This window comes from Geotrypetes seraphini, chromosome 11 (assembly GCF_902459505.1).
Source record: "Geotrypetes seraphini chromosome 11, aGeoSer1.1, whole genome shotgun sequence".
NCBI classification, from domain to species: Eukaryota; Metazoa; Chordata; class Amphibia; order Gymnophiona; family Dermophiidae; genus Geotrypetes; species Geotrypetes seraphini.
The window spans coordinates 119,908,186-119,924,488 of NC_047094.1; the positions used below are offsets into that span (position 1 = coordinate 119,908,186).

Below are 16,303 nucleotides of genomic sequence, written 5' to 3' on the forward strand. Positions count from 1 at the left end.
TTGGCTCTTAGGCATTGGTGGAATGAGGCATTATGACATCACAATACGAGGGGCCACTGTAAAGTTCTCAGCCCAACCAAGAAGAGAATGATATGGTGCCGTGAAACTTACAAGTTTTTCCACACTTTTCTTGGCACTTTTCACTTCAATGAGGCAAATGCATTTATCAATGAGCACAAGTATAGGGAAACCAAGCCATTGTGACATCACCACTGAGGTTGGCTCTTAGGCATTGGTGGAATGAGGCATTATGACATCACAATACGAGGGGCCGCTGTAAAGTTCTCAGCCCAACCAAGAAGCGAATGATGTGGAGCCATGAAACTTTACAAGTTATTCCATGCTTTTCTTGATGCTTTTCGTTTCAATGATATGAAATGAAATGAAAAGTGTGGAATAATTTGTAAGTTTCATGGCTCCACATCGTTCTCTTCTTGGTTGGGCTGAGAACTTTTCAGCAGCCCCTCGGGGTACCAGTTAATGCCACAGCTCTGAAACAGCAAGCGTGCGTGTGAGCATGTGGATTCCTTCCATTTCATCACACCTCCTGCAGTAACGCAGACGCCTTGCACTATCATGTTTGCAGTTTATGCTACATGATCTTTTCCCCCTTTTGGTGTGAATTTGCTGTATTTAATTTGTTATTTATTTGTATGTCTGTTTTTACAGAAAAATACCAGATGGCAAAATATGCTTCTCTGAATAACTAGCCAGATGTACTAAGCATAATTCCCACATGCACTTGGCGAAAAGTTTTAGTCAGATGCCTGAGTGCAATATAAAGAGGTAGATTGGCTAAATCTTCAAAGTGGAGTTTAGTTTCCTTGCAGTATGAGGGAGTTCTACAACTGGGGGAGTTTCAGAGATTTGGCTGGAAAATAAGGGCCCCTTTTTTTTTACAAAGCCGTGGTAGCAATTCCCAGAGCGGAAAATGAAACAAAGCCCATAGAAACTGAACAGGCTTTGCTGCAGCTACCACGGCTTTGTAAAAGGGGTCCTAAGTAGGGACATTCGAGTTTAAAAAAATGCACCTACAGTGTGCACTTTACAGCAGAGATTCCCAATCCAGTCCTCGGGACGCATTCAGGATACCCTCAATGAATATGCATGAGATAGATTTGCATATATTTTTATTTATTTATTTAATTAATTAAAAATTTTTATCCCGCGGGTTGCAAAAGTCACACACATAAATTATTAACACATTGACATAATCTAATTCTCACAAACAACATTCACATGTATGAGGGAGGCAGTGCATGCAGATTTCTCTCATGCATATTCATTGTGGAGGTCTTGAAAACCAGACTGGCTTCGTGTGTCCCCAAAACTGGGTTGAGAACCTCGGTCTTGGCAGAAATTGTGGAACCCATGATTCAGTGGCATAGCGAGGGTGAGAGGCGCTTGGGACGGTGTTGCACTTCCCTTGCAAACCCCCCCCCCCACCTCCACACACTCCTTCCCCACCCCCTCCTGCCTTGCGCATGTCGCTTCCATTCCGCCGTACCTCTGTAACATTCCTGGCGTGAGCAGCAACCAAGCTTCATTGGCTCCCGATAATTTCCAGAGTTCACTTCAAATGCATCTGCCTAACTTTCAAGATCCTCCACGGCATCCTTCCTCCATTAATTCCACTTTCTTGGAATTCCTCAAATCTTAATACCACCAGACCTACCCAAAAATCAAAATTATCCTTCCCCTCACTAAAAGACATTTCCCACCCAGGAAAACTGGGGACTTCCCTCCCCTTCAGATTCACCGAGCTCTGGAACAACCTTACCTCCCCTCTTCGGAACCTGAGTGCTCTCCAACCCTTCCGTAAACATCTGAAAACCTGGCTTTTCTCAAAAACCTAACACTCCCTCCTCTTCTGACATCCTAGCCCGCTAACACTCTTCCTTCTCCGATCTTCACCCAACCCTTCCTTGGAGTTCCTTTCTCATTACAATTCCTGTAAACCGTGCCGAGCTCCACAAATGTGGAGATGGTGCGGTATACAAACCCAAGATTTAGTTTAGTTTAGTTTAGCAACCCACCAGCGTCGGCTCATCCTCTAATGTCTCTTCCTAGGCGTGGGTCCAGGAAGTGACAAAATAGGAAGAGCCGAGGCTGGCACATCATCGGGTTGCTGCTGGTGCCAGGAATGTTACAGAAGTATGGGGAAAGGAACCGGCATGTACGTGCGGCAGTGGGGAGGTGGGGAAGGAGTGGGGGGAGGGGCATAGAGGTGGACTGGTGCCTGCGCCATCACCAAGACGGCGCCCAGGCTGGACTGCCCTCCTCCCTTACTATGCCCCTGCCTTGATTTCACAACAGATGGAGTTTGGTATAGGTGCAGTACCCTGAAATAACCACAAAAATAGATTCCAACACTCTGGACACGACAAGGAAATCTTTTTATTTTCAGGCCCTCAAAGGACCTCACAAAAAAAAAAAAATAAATTAATTGATAATCAGGATGTGAACTTCAAAGTTTGCTTCCCATTTGAAAAAGAACAATTTTATTCCTCTTCTGTGCCGACCTCCCTTTGGCATCTGCTGCCCCTATTTCCTATCAGCACTGAAGGGTCTTTCACCTGCTCTCTCTCACCTTCCTTTCAATACTGGGTCTTAATTCAGAGTCTTAGGCACACACAGTGAAAAGGATGCTGAGACAGGTATGTCTCTAGGGCGGATCTTGCAGGAGAGGGGGGATAGAACAGGAGGCTTGGTCTTAGGACGTAGGCTTCCTTCTTGCAATGGAATGACCAAACAAATAAGTTAAGATGAAGTTGATTGGCTGGTTGGTTTAGTCTGTTCATGGAATAGATGCCCACAATTCACTTCAGCAATGTTCTGAAGATACCCTGTAAAATTCATGGTGTAGCTGTTGAAGGACAGAAGGCTGGGGAATGAAGAGAGAGCAAGCTTTCCCCTTCCTGGAAGAAGGGCAGTGGTGTAAACATTCTGGGGTAGAGCCAAGCCAACTGAGTTCCTGAGGAAAGAGAAGGAGAGCTTTGCTGAGGTTGGGTTGTACCTGGGACTGGGCAAAGAAGGGCGTGAGGGTGACTTGATGTAGTAGAACGAGTGTCTGTGTGCAAAGAAAGAAGCATGATATGACTTAAAATCATTGCTCTTCCCCCCAGGAGAAATTTCCAAGTGACAAACCAACAATAAAGAGTGTCAAAGTTACACTGTTCCAGTCCTGGATTTCTGACTAGCTTATCAGGCGCATTATGGGACTTGCAGTGCTGACTTCAATAGGCAGGATCAGACACTATAAATCTCTAGCCTGGAATTAGGTAACTTGGCATCTCCACACTAGCTTTGTATGTCAGTAAGGTTAGGGTTACCAAGCATCCAGGAAAACCCAGACATGTCCGGACATTCCAAAACCTGGTAGTTTGTCTGGGTTTTGGAAAGCCCTTACCACCAGCCGTGTCTGGAGGAACTCTGAGCATGCGCAGAGGATGTCAAACACATCCACGCATTCTCAGAGGCCTTCCAAATGCAGCCTGGAGGAGAAAGACAAGGCTTTGTGGGGGGGGGGGGGGCCTGGGGAAGAATGGGGGAGGGGCTAGAGGTAGAATGGGATGGGGCCATGTGTCCGGTTTTCTACATCCGAAAACCTGGTAACCCTAAGTCAGGTTGCCAGTTGGACTCAGGTTCACTTGACAGAGTTGATCCAGTCCTTGGTTCACCCCATTGCATGCAGGGACTTGTAGTCTTGCTTTTCATAGGGACCGCAATGGGAAAATCAGAACTACAAGTCCCTGTATGCAATGGGGTACCTCTAGGTCTGTTGGGTGTATCTGGATCCAGCGGACAACTCTAGTTTGAGTGTGCATGTTGGTGGGGAAAGGTAGAAGCTTAAGGTGATAGATAATTTATGCTGGCTTTTACAGCTGCAGTGGAGGTACCTACAGGCAAGGCAAATGCATGAATTCCTATGAGCATCAGAACATTAACTCGGTGGGCCAGGGTAGAAACATCTACTATGGCTTTGCAAAAGGAGCCCTTCCCAAGTGTTAAGCTAGTGCCTGTTTTCCCTATCATTCTCACGTCTCCATTGTATGTGGCCTTATGATACTTGGGGGGTTTAGTAGGATTCCTTCAATAAAATGTAATAACTAAATTTGGGGGGAGGATAGGGGGGAGAGGTAAATAGGGAAAAGGGAAGGGGGGTAGGAATTAGGGGGAGGGTATTGAGAGATATAATGGGTATTTTGGAAATATATTTTGAAGAAATGAAAGATATTTGATGGAAATTAATATGATGAATTTTAATTTAATGATTATTGTATTGTATTATATTATTGTATATTTACTGATTTCTTCAATAAAAATGTTATAAATTAATGACTTTATTACCGGGTCAAGAATGACTTTTAAGTCACCATTATAGTAGGCAGCATCAAGCGAAGATGTAATATACCCCAAAGTGTCTCTGGATGCTGTTGCATCAGCTCTCACACCTAATATCAGTAGTGCATTACCACTGGGTCAGTAGCTGCCCTCTAGGAAGCAATGCTGGTGCTGGAATCATTTGCCGTTGAAAAGGGCAGTGTGAATAATCAGCTATAGCAAAGAACTTTAATTATGTTTGTCATCACGGTGGTGGTGCAAAGTGAGCACGAGGGGAGAAGAGAAAGAGGGAAGAAAGGAAAAAAAATACCCACCAAAAATATGAGGAATTGTTATGGAAAAAATTACCTTGGGTTTTGAGTTAAGGAGCCGGAACAATTTTAGAGGGAAGATGATTTCCAGAAAGGCAAAGAATCATTCCAGAATAGCTCAGATATCTTTGAACAGCAGAGCATCCCCCCCCGCCTTTTCCCCAACAGCTTTTGATATTCTCCAGTATAACCCTGGTAGGTCCTCAGCATCCTTTTTCCTCATTTGCCCTCTTTCCAGAGGCCATGTTACGATTCAGCAAAGCTGCCTCTTTTGCAGGTTGCGTCAAGTCTGAACTGGGGGGATGCTCAGACAGCAACCGGGCCTCCAAGGCATAGAGAAACAAACCATTCCAGAAATGAAAATGGCATTCAAAACCCTATAGTATCTTCTCCAGTTTTGTTTTTTTTGTCAGAAGAATGGAGGAGAGAGAAGGGGGAGAAGCAGGGGGAGGTTTTGGCTAGGATTCTTTGCTCTCTTCCTGACCCTTGTGCCCAGTGTACATTACTGCCAGCTGTCGGAACCGTGGCCCCCAGCTGTTGAGGTAAGAGAAGTCTTGTTCTGAGCTGGTGGTGGACCAGGTGTTGATGGAACTCAAGGAGGCTGCTGGAGAATTAGACCCTTCAAACGCATAAGTCTGGAAGGAGTCATAGGGTGGTACAGAGAAGTCTTCGTCAGCCTGTCCCACCTTTTTGCTGATGTAGTCCCTGAACATGGAAAAGTCAAGATCCGGCTTCTGGAACCACTGTGGAAGGGAATGAAGCTCAGTAGAAATGCCATTGTTCCCACTCCCGTCCCCTGGGCCTCCGCCAGCATCGCTGATTTTGATTTCACTGAAGTCATAGAGGCTGCGTAAGGCAGACATGTCGTAGGCCTCTGTGTCCTGCTCCCCTCCGCCCTCATCATTGTATTTGATGACATTGTCCCTCATGTCCTCATCTTCCTCGATGGCGAGGTGGCCTTTGTGATGTCGCTTGAGTGTAAGAATCAGTAGAACCAGCACTGGAGCAGAAAGAGGAGAGAAGAATGGAAAAGTTAAGTTATACATGATAACAGCAAACATAAGAAAAAAAGAATAAAAGATTTGAGGAAAAAAAATAGAAAAAGAGGAGAATAAGGAAAAAACGAGAAAACAAAAATCCTATTTCAAGCAGTAAGTCATGGTCACAAGTACCCGGCAGAGTCCAAAAGAGGACAACACAATATGAGTGTAGAAGGCTGAAGATGGCGTAGTGAAGGGTGGGGGGGCGGCCCGCCCTGGGCGCCTTGTTGGGGGGTGCCAGCACCCCTCTTCCTCTCCGCCCTCCCTGCATCTTCCCATTCCTCCCTTCCATGTGCATGCGCTCCATTCCCCCGTGCCTCAAGTTGAAGTTGTTGCTCGTGGCAGCCAACAAAGTGCTCTTCACTACCCTGTCGGCTCTCCCGCCGGCGTCACTTCTGGGTGGCGCACATAGGAAGTGATGTCAGAGGGAAAGATGACGGGGTCGCAAGGAGCACGTTGTCGACCGCCGCGAGCAACAACTTCAACTAGAGATACGGGGAAGGGAAGAGAGGCGCGCGAGGTAGGTGGGATCGGGGAAGGAGAGGGGGGCGCGCAGCAGGCAGGATCAAGGAAGGCGCAGGGGCGGGAGGAGATAAGGGCAGGAGAGGGGGCACCTCTCACCCTCGCTACGCCACTGACGAGACCTTCTACACCAGTGGTGTCAAAGGCCATCCTCGAGGGCCGCAATCCAGTCGGGTATTCAGGATTTCTCCAATGAATATGCATGAGATCTATTAGCATACAATGAAAGCAGTGCATGCAAATAGATCTCATGCATATTCATTGGGGAAATCCTGAAAACCTGACTGGATTGCATCCCTCGAGGAGGGACTTTGAGACCCCTCCTGTTCTACACTCTTACTGCGTAGTGGACTTTTGTGTGGTGGCAAGACAAAAGCGCGCGGACAATTGCTCGAAGACAACTGAGCACAACGACAATTGAGCGCAAGACAACTTAGCTCAGGACTCTTTGGTTTGCTTTTTCAGAATCCCAGAGAGTAGCAAGATTCCAAGCAGAGTGAGAGATGGGGAAATAAACCAACCCATCAACAGCAACAAAGGCACACAGATAACTCAGCCTTAGAGAGTGGGAATAGAAGGAACGAAGGGAGATGCAACAAGAAAATAAACTAAATTTGAGTGATGAAAAGGTTCCGAGGAAGGAATATATCGAGCAGCGGCAGAACCACTGGAGGATAATGGCGAAACAGATGGTGCACACGCCGAGGACGATATGCAGATGTTCCAGATTCTCAGAGACTCAGCCTTTAATGCACCAATCTGTACTTATCCATTTGTGGGCAATTAAACAGAAATGCACTTGCACTGTGTCAGGAAATGAGCCTGACGTCAAATGAACCCAAAGGAAAATGCTTTTCTAGAAGCACGGGAGAGGAGAGGGAGACTTTGACATGAGATTTGCCAAATATTATCTCAAAATAAGACACTTCATCTCCAAGCAGAGAAGGGGAGGGGCAGAGATTTGGAGGGGGGCATGCACTTAAACTCTTTTTGTTTTCATTTTTCTTTTTAAACAAAAATACATTAAAAGAAAAAAAAAAATCACAATTTACAAAAATTAATAAGGAAGAAGAAAAGGAAAAATGTTGGATCCAGATTCTGTATTCTTATCCTCAGAAAATATTGTTATCCCACCCCCCACTGCCGCTTCCAGTCCACCTAGGGCAGGGGTGTCAAAGTCCCTCCTCGAGGGCCTCAATCCAGTTGGGTTTTCGGGATTTCCCCAATGAATATGCATGAGATCTATTTGCAATAGATCTTTTATTGCTTCAATATAGTGGTCATGTCCCTTTAATTTTTGTGGATTTCCTTACACATCTGGGGGGGAGGTGGGAATGCACTATTATTTATTATAACCAGATTATTGGAAGTAAGTATGCATTTATATTTTTGATTAGTTAAGGGGGGAATAATTGGTTTTTGAAAATGTGTATGTTTAAAGTGCTTTTCTTGATTTGTCATATGTTAAGATTTAATGCACTGCACTGTTAAGATATGAAAATCAATAAAGATTTATAAAAAAAAAAAAAATAAATAAATTTTGTAGGCATATTTTTGCTGCGGTGGTGGGATGAGGGGAGGACTTCGACACCTGAAACTCAGATGGCAGAAGGTATATCTGGTGTGGAGGGGGAACCTTCAGTTTTTAAATTTTTGTCAGCACTGCTTTTATTTCATCAGGGAAAGGGGGAGGAGCTGTTGATTTTTTTTTTTTTTTTTATAAGGAAAAATAAACACGAACAATTATGTTCTTCTTTCATTTAAAGGCAGCAAGCAGAACAGGACTTTGAGACTGTTTTCTGTGCTCTGGCTTACGGACGGATTCTGATTCCTGAGTTAATCGCATTTTGCTCTTTGGTTGAACCCTGATGCAGGTGTTGTATGCTGAAACACTGCACATGTTGGGTCAATAAAGACTAGTCCAGGTCAATAAAGGCTCGGTCATTGAGGTCCTTTGTGCTTTTCTTGCTACCTCTTCTTTCATTGAAAGAAATAATAATAACTTCATTTTTATATACCGCAATACCAAAACAGTTCTAAGCGGTTTACAGTAAAAGATGAACTGACAACCAGTGAAATACAATCAATACAAGCAATAAAAAGATGCAAGAAAATATATTATGAGCAGGGCTGGATTAATCAATAGGCCCATTAGGCACGTCCCTAGGGCCCGAAACTGTGAGGGAGGCCCCCCCAAAACTGTGAGGGAGGCCCGCTGAAGAACGACGGCTCACCTTGCCATTTTTTTTAAAACAGCAACGGACCCCCTCCCTCTCCCGGCATCAACGGTAACGGCTCCCCCATCGATGGCAATGCGGCTGGCTCTGTTACAGGAAGGTCCCGCAATTACTGCATCTGCCGGTCCATCCCCCTCCGATGTCACTTACTTGCTCCGGAAGAAGTGATGTCAGAGGGGGATGGACCGGCAGACCTTCCTGTAATAGATCCGGACGTGTTGGCATTGATGTGGGAGGGAGGTCCATTGCTGTTGATGCAGAGGGGGGGCCATTTCCATTGATGTTGGGGGGGCCCGTTGCTGTTGATGTGGGGCGAGGCCCATTGTCATTGATGCGGGGGGGGGGTAACCCGTTACCATCAGCTGTTCTAATTCTGCTATCGGGTTGACTTTTGCAAAAGAGCTCAGAGGACAGAGCCGGCAGCTACAATGTTTGGAAGGGGAGAGAGAAAGGAGCATGGATTTGGAGGGAGAGAAAGGGGGCAGGGTGGTATGGAAGGGTGGTGGAAGTAGAGAAAGGGGGCAGATGCTGATGGAATTGGTGTGTAGGGAAAGGGAAGAGAGACATAAGGGGGAAGGAAATTGGATGCAATTGGGTTGGAGGGAAAGAGAGGGGGCAGAGGCTGCTGGAAGTGGGGGGAAGGGAGAAGAGAGCGTGAAATGCCACACCACGGGAGTGTGGGAGAAGAGAGGGAAGGGAAGGAGAGGAGAGAGATGCCAGACCATTGGAGGAGGGAAGGGAAGAAGATGGATGCCACAACAATGATGGGGGGGGGAATGGAGAAAGAGATGGAAGGGAGAGGAAGACAATTTCTGGAAGAGGCATAGAAAGAAGGCAGATGCCATATGGAAGAGGCAGAGAGAGGGCAGACAGTGGATGGAAGAAGAGAATGACGAGAAGATGAGGAAAACAGAAACCAGACAATAAAGGTAAAAAACAAATTCTATTTGTTTATTTTTGCTTTAGGATAAGGTATTATTGTAGCTGTATTGATAATTGTTTATTAATAGAAAATGGAAATAAGATGATACTGTTTATTGAACTAATTTTAATACAATTTTTACAAATTCAGAGACCATAACTCCTTTCCTCAGGTCAAGATAGGGATACTGTAACAGCAGTGTAGTTTACTGATCTGAAGAAAGAGGTTTTAACCTCTGAAAGCTAAGAAAGAAATGTATTAGTCCAATAAAATGATTGGCACTAAATTTTCTTCCCGCTATGCCCCATGCCTCCTACCCAAATACAAAATACAAATTGGTGGGCTTCCCAAAGCCCTGCCAGCTGGAGATCTCTTCCTCTAGGAAGGAAGGGGGGATTTGTTCAGAGATGTTTGGAGGTTGCATAGAAGAAAAACTGTACACTAGCACTAGTACATACATGGGGGCAGGGCATGGTAGGTGGGGCGGGGCAGGGGGGCCCAGTGTACTTGTGTGCCTAGGGGCCCTCGACAAATTAATCCTGCCCTGATTATGAGCTAACAAATTTGTCAAACAGATGGGTCTTTACAGATTTTCCAAAGAATTGGTAGGAAAAGGGCTTTCAATACCATTTCGCTTAACCAAGCATTCATTTTACCAGCTTGGAAAGAGAATGTTCTATCTACAAATCTCTTATAAAGACAACCTTTCAATGAAGGAAAAGCAAACCAACGAGTCCTGCGAGAATGTCTAGAAGTTGGAGCAAAGACAATATGGGGCCGAACCGAAAGAAAAGAAATGGCAAATTTGTGAAAAGAGCTCAGGTTGTTTCGAAAGGAAAGCTCACATCTGCTGCCATCCATCCGAGGAACTTACCAATCAGGATGAGAACGCAGACCAGGAGCGCGATGAGGGCCCCCGGGCTGAGGGCGGTCGTCATGACATAGGCGGTGGTGTTACAGGACTGGATGGCCCCCGTGTTGTCGCAGCTGCACACCCGGATGGTCAGGGTCCCTGTGCTGCTCAGTGCCGGAGGACCGCTATCCACCACCAGAATGGGAAGGAGGTAAATGGCCTGCTCCTGACGGTTAAAGCCCATCCTCTGGGTATGAACCGCAGCTGTATTATCTGCAGACAGATAAACAATACTCAACCATGTGCCCGAACAACCACCGATAGCAGAAGAAAGTGGCTGTCTAGACTTGTGATCTGAAGCTCCTGCAAGTAACCAAATGGCTGCCTGCCACTGTTATTTACACACAGAAATTCCATTAAAGTCATCCAAATTTGTGCGCTAAAATGAAGAGCACTGAGCATGAATTCTAGAACTGCATCTGAACACCTACTGTATCATCCATTGTAGAATGGTGCGGGAAGGAGTAGGCCTCTCTCCTGCTGCTGGGGGGGGGGGGGAGCGTGTGTGTGTTTTTGGTGGTGTTGTTTGGTGGCGGGAGGGAGCGGGCATCTCTCCTGCTGCTGGGGGGGGGGAGCGTGTGTGTGTTTTTGGTGGTGTTGTTTGGTGGCGGGAGGGAGCGGGCATCTCTCCTGCTGCTGGGGGGGGAGCGTGTGTGTGTTTTTGGTGTTGTTTGGTGGTGGGAGGTAGTGGGCATCTCTCCTGCTTCCGGGGGGGGGAGGTGTTGCTTGGCAGTGGGAGGGAGTTGGCATCTCTCTCTCTGCCAGGGGGTGTCGTAGGGAGCATTGCTTGGCGGCGAGAGTGGGCATCTATCCTGCTGCTGGGGGGGGGGGAAGGAGCATGTGTGTGTTATTGGGGGTGTTGTTTGGTGGTGGGAGGGAGTGGGCATCTCTCCCGCTGCCGGGGGGGGGGGGGTGTAACAGTGTCAGGTGACTGTGCGACGCAGCAGGAGAGCATGGGCATGTCTCCTGCCAATGTTCCATTTGGGGGTTTGTTTTTATTTTTTGGAGTGGTGGGGGGGAGGGGGGGCGGTCTGAGCTGTCAAACCTTCCTTTCCTGTCAGTGCCTGAGCCAATCAACGCTCAAGCACTGATCAGAAAGTAAGGCAATGACAGCTCAGACCTGTCAGCAAATCTTGGCCACAAATATGGCACAGCGAGGTTAGGGAATCACTCGGAGTGCTCATTTTAATATTAATGACCTTGTTGTATCACATTTGCATTGTAGTATTGGACTCTGCTAGAAAACTCGGACGCTAATAGGGGATAAATACACCCTTCCTTTATAAGCAATGTCTTTTATACACACTGTTCAGGCAGCACTTGTCCTCTCTCGATCTTAATGGTGTGTCTTCATCACCTACTAGCATCCGCCTAGTTTTGTTTAATAAGGTACAACTTTCCTAGTACTACGAGGGGGTGCTGAAAAGTTCTCAGCCCAACCACGAAGAGAATGACGTGGATAGGGTTCAATTAATGATCTGAACCAATGTCAAAACGTAGAATTGGCACTAGCGAAATACGATAGCGCTCTTCACCTACCGTGGCAAAATAATACTCAGAATTTAGGAAGGTGGTTGGCTGGGCTGAGAACCTTTGAGCACCCCCTCCTATGTCATAAAAGTGAGCCAAATATAGGACAATCAAGCCATTGTGACGTCACTGATGAGGTTGGCTCTTATTGGTGGAATGGGGGCATTATGACATCACAATCTCAGCTCTGGTTACCAGAGGCTGAAACTCTATGAGGGGTTGCTGAAAAGTTCTCAGCCCAACCACGAAGAGAATGACCTGGATAGGGTTCAATCAATGATCTGAAACAGTGTCAAAGCACAGAATTTTGTTTCTGCAAATTGGCACTTAACGAAATAAAATAACGCTCTTTTCAGCCACAGTGGCAAAATAATGCTCAGAGAACTATTTTCGCACCCCCTCACATTGGTCTACTCTGTGTTCTCAGCCGACTCCTAATTTTAGGCAGACTTTTGTTGACAACCACTTAGGGCCAGATTGTGTTAATGATGACTACAATGTAGGCGTCTAGACACGTCAATCACGCATTAAGTGTCTGTATTGTAGACGCAGGGGGACAATGGCTAAATTTTAGAGTTTTTCTATCAATGGTCACGTGCTAATTTCCCCATTAGCGTGTGAGCCCCGGTGACAGGTTAAAAGCGCGTGACGACAAAGGCACGCCGACAACCCAGCGCAGACAACTGAGCGCAAGGCGGAAGCGCGCCGAAGAATTTTAAAGGGCTCCGACGGGGTGTGTGTGTGGGGAAGCCCCCCACTTTACTTAACAGAGATCGCGCCGGCATTGTGGGGGGCTTGGGGGGTTGTAACCCCCCACATTATACTGAAAACTTCACTTTTTCCCTAAAAAAGAGGGAAAAAGTTAAGTTTCCAGTAAATGAGGGGGGTTTCAACCCCCCAAACCACCCAAAACGCCAGCACGATCTCTATTAAGTAAAATGGGGGGGGGGGGGTTCCCCACCAACGCCCTCCGTCGGAGCCCCTTAAAATACTGTTTTTCTTTGGCGCGCTTCCGCCTTGCGCTCAGTTGTCTGCGCTGGGTTGTCGGCGGGCCTTTGTCGTCGCACGCTTTTTTATTTTTTTTTAACACATGGGAAGTGTGTGCTGCTGTGGGATGCCTGAGCGCGTCCCGTGCATTATAAGCATGCGCGAATGCTTAATGAAGCTTTGTGAAGTTTTCGTACCTGGGGAAATGGATGGTCAGGTGACTTGCCCAGGGTCACAAGGAGCTGCAGTGGGAATTGAATCCTGTACGCCAGGTTCTCAGCCCACCGCGCAAACCATTAGGATGTCCCTCTACTTAAGTTCCTGTGTCTCATGTGCATACTGTATACGTCCCCTAACACAATACTGGGTAATAGAAAATTCTAATCAAAAAGTATCCCAAAGTGATGAACAACTCAACAAAAAGACAAAAATGAGAACACTAATAATCATAGATGCACTTTATAAACTTGACAAGCGGAGCTCAGAACCATGAGTTGGTATAGAAATCACAAACAGGGACAAGCCCTCAAATGTGTTTCACTATGTCTATCATTGCTCCGTCTCGAATTGGTATAAAGATATTTCATATGGATATCATACTGCTAGAGAGGGTGCAGAGACAAGCAACAAAGCTGGTGAAAGGTATGGAGAACCTGGATTACGAGGAAAGACTTAAGAGACTGGGGTTGTTCTCCCTTGAGAAAAGGAGACTACGAGGGGATATGATCGAGACATTCAAAATACTGAAAGGAATCGACAAAATAGAGCAGGAAAAAACATTATTTACAATGTCCAATGTGGCACGGACAAGAGGACATGGGCTGAAGCTAAGGGGGGACAAGTTCAAGACAAATATCAGGAAGTTCTGCTTCACGCAACGAGTGGTGGACACCTGGAATGCTCTCCCAGAAGAGGTAATTGCGGAATCCACCATTCTAGGATTTAAGGGTAAGTTAGATGTACATCTCCTTATGAGTGGCATGAAGTGACATGGGTAGGGGTAGGCTAGATGCACTTCTCTTTACGAGAAGCTTGGAGCGATATGGGGACCAAAACTATGCCAGGGTACACCTGGCGGGGCCTCCGCGTGTGCGGATCGCCGGACTTGATGGACCTAGGGTCTGTTCCGGAGATGGCGCTTCTTATGTTCTTATGTTCATTTCTTATATGTGCACCTGCAAACATCTTCTTCTTAGGTGCCATCAACTCATACACGAGTCCTACCAACTTGATGAATTAGAGTTAAAAATAAATTGGTTTTGTGCTAGTCATCCCCCATGGTTGTTTTCAATATGTCCAGCCATCTGATTGCAGGTTGTCCTCTTTGCCCCCGGTTCCTTCCATCTTTCCAAACACGATGTCCTTCTCCAATGATCTTTCTCTTCTGACAGTGTGACCAAAATAAGACAGTCGTAACTTGATCATACGGACTTCTAGTGACAGAGCCAGTCTGATCTCTTCCAGAATCGATTTGTTAGTTCTTCCCAACACCAAGGCTCAAACATAGGGCTACTTTTATCAAGCTGTGCTAGAGGCTTTTTAGCATGGGCCAGCAAGGTAAGTGCTCTGACGCTCATAGGAATTCTATGAGCGTCGGAGGTTTTACCGTGCCGGCTTGCGCTAAAAACCTCTAGCGCAGCTTGATAAGGGGAAATAATGGGGGAAATTTCAAAAAAGTCACTTGCCTGGCTTAATGGCTGTTTGTTAAACTGCCACCCTTCCTGTGGGTATATTTGCTGATGACGGTGGCAGCTGTCAGGGCCTATATTACATGAACATAAGAACATAAGCAGTGCCTCCGCTGGGTCAGACCTCAGGTCCATCCTGCCCAGCAGTCCGCTCCCGCGGCGGCCCTAACAGGTCACGGCCTGTCTGAGACACCAGAAGGGGCCCCCTTGCCACCTTGGTTTCCCATTGAGTTTTATCTTCCCATCGAAGTCCTAACCCTCCGGTCTTGCACATGCACGACCTGGTTGGGTTTCTATACTTATTACTTGGTTTGCTTTCTATACCTGTGTTACATCCCAGCACCTCTCTCAGTATCCCACGATCCCCCTATCCCTCAGGAATCCGTCCAATCCTTGTTTGAATCCCTGTACCGTACTCTGCCTGATCACTTCCTCTGGGAGCGCATTCCATGTGTTCACGACCCTTTGGGTGAAGAAAAACTTCCTTGCATTTGTTTTGAACCTATCTCCCTTCAATTTCTCCGAATGCCCCCTCGTACTTGTTGTCCCCTTCAGTCTGAAGAATCTGTCCCTATCCACCCTCTCTATGCCCCTCATGATCTTGAAGGTCTCTATCATATCTCCCCTGAGCCTCCTTTTTTCCAGAGAGAAGAGCCCCAGCCTATCCAACCTCTCGGTGTATGGGCAGTGTTCCAGCCCTCTTACCAGTTTCGTTGCTCTCCTTTGGACTCTCTCAAGCACCGCCATGTCCTTCTTGAGGTACGGCGACCAATATTGAACGCAGTATTCCAGATGATTTCAGTTGCTCTTTTCTGCCCCCTAGAGGTGAATCTGGGCAACCCCCCTTGTTTTGCCAAACAATTAGGCCGGCTTTGCTCCTAGACTGTCACATCCTTGCAGGCGCACATGCTCACCGTTTTGACACATATTTCCACTTCGCACAAATCATCAATGTCCTTCTACTGTTCAGAAATTGTACAGTGCATTGATGCTCTGTCACTTTGATCTTGAAGTCCTTTCATTTCAATTAGCCATGAATGAACAGCCAATAAGTAAGTGCTGACTGGCTAATCAATAACAGAGGCAAATACAGAGGAAGAGCAAGCTGACACTCTAGTAGGCTTCTGTCCAGAAAACTTTCACATTTGAAAACCTCCCAGGCAAGACCTAGAGTAGCAGAAGCCATCTCCAGAAGGGATATGTCAGGGGTGGAGTGAAAGCTGTCCGTACAGCCTCAAATATCTGGAGCAATAAAAAAAGATTATTCTACATTAACTCCGGATTGAGCAAAGAATAAAATGCAAAATTGGATCTTTGATTTTTAAAGTTCTTAATAATGCTACTTCTCCGATTATCGCAACAAGCAGGATGCTAGGAATTATTATTTTTTATTTTTTTAAAAAGGGATGGTTAACGAGACTAGGAATGTTATATAATGCCTCTGTATCGCTCCATGGTGCGACCTCACCATGGAGTATTGCGTTCAATTCTGGTCTCCTTATCTCAAGAAAGATATAGCGGCACTAGAAAAGGTTCAGAGAAGAGTGACCAAGATGGTAAAGGGGATGGAACTCCTCACGTATGAGGAAAGTCTAAAACGGTTGGGGCCCTTCAGCTTGGAAAAGAGACGACTGAGGGGAGATATGATTGAAGTCTACAAAATCCTGAGTGGAGTAGAACGGGTACAAGTGGATCGATTTTTCACTCCGTCAAAAATAACATAGACTAGGGGACACTCGATGAAGTTAGAGAGGAAATACTTTTAAAACCGATAGGAGGAAACATTTTTTCACTCAGAGGATAGTTAAG

At 46.3% G+C, this 16,303-nt stretch overlaps 1 protein-coding gene across 6 annotated transcripts in view; it reads right to left on the minus strand.

Annotated features, from left to right (window-relative positions):
* Positions 1 to 2,377: 2,377 nt before the first annotated feature.
* CDH22 (cadherin 22) overlaps positions 2,378 to 16,303 on the minus strand; it is a 393,963-nt gene continuing 380,037 nt past the window's right edge. For 4 of the 6 annotated variants that reach the window (XM_033914508.1, XM_033914507.1, XM_033914505.1 and 1 more), the window contains 2 exons: positions 10,251 to 10,502; positions 4,213 to 5,655 (listed from right to left, as the gene is read on the minus strand). In XM_033914508.1, the coding sequence (XP_033770399.1) occupies positions 5,114 to 5,655; positions 10,251 to 10,502 (794 nt within the window). In that variant the 3' untranslated portion in view covers positions 4,213 to 5,113. Of the gene's footprint in view, positions 2,975 to 4,212; positions 5,656 to 10,250; positions 10,503 to 16,303 lie in introns of those variants that run through there. The other 2 variants (XR_004536472.1, XM_033914510.1) reach the window with 2 other exon arrangements.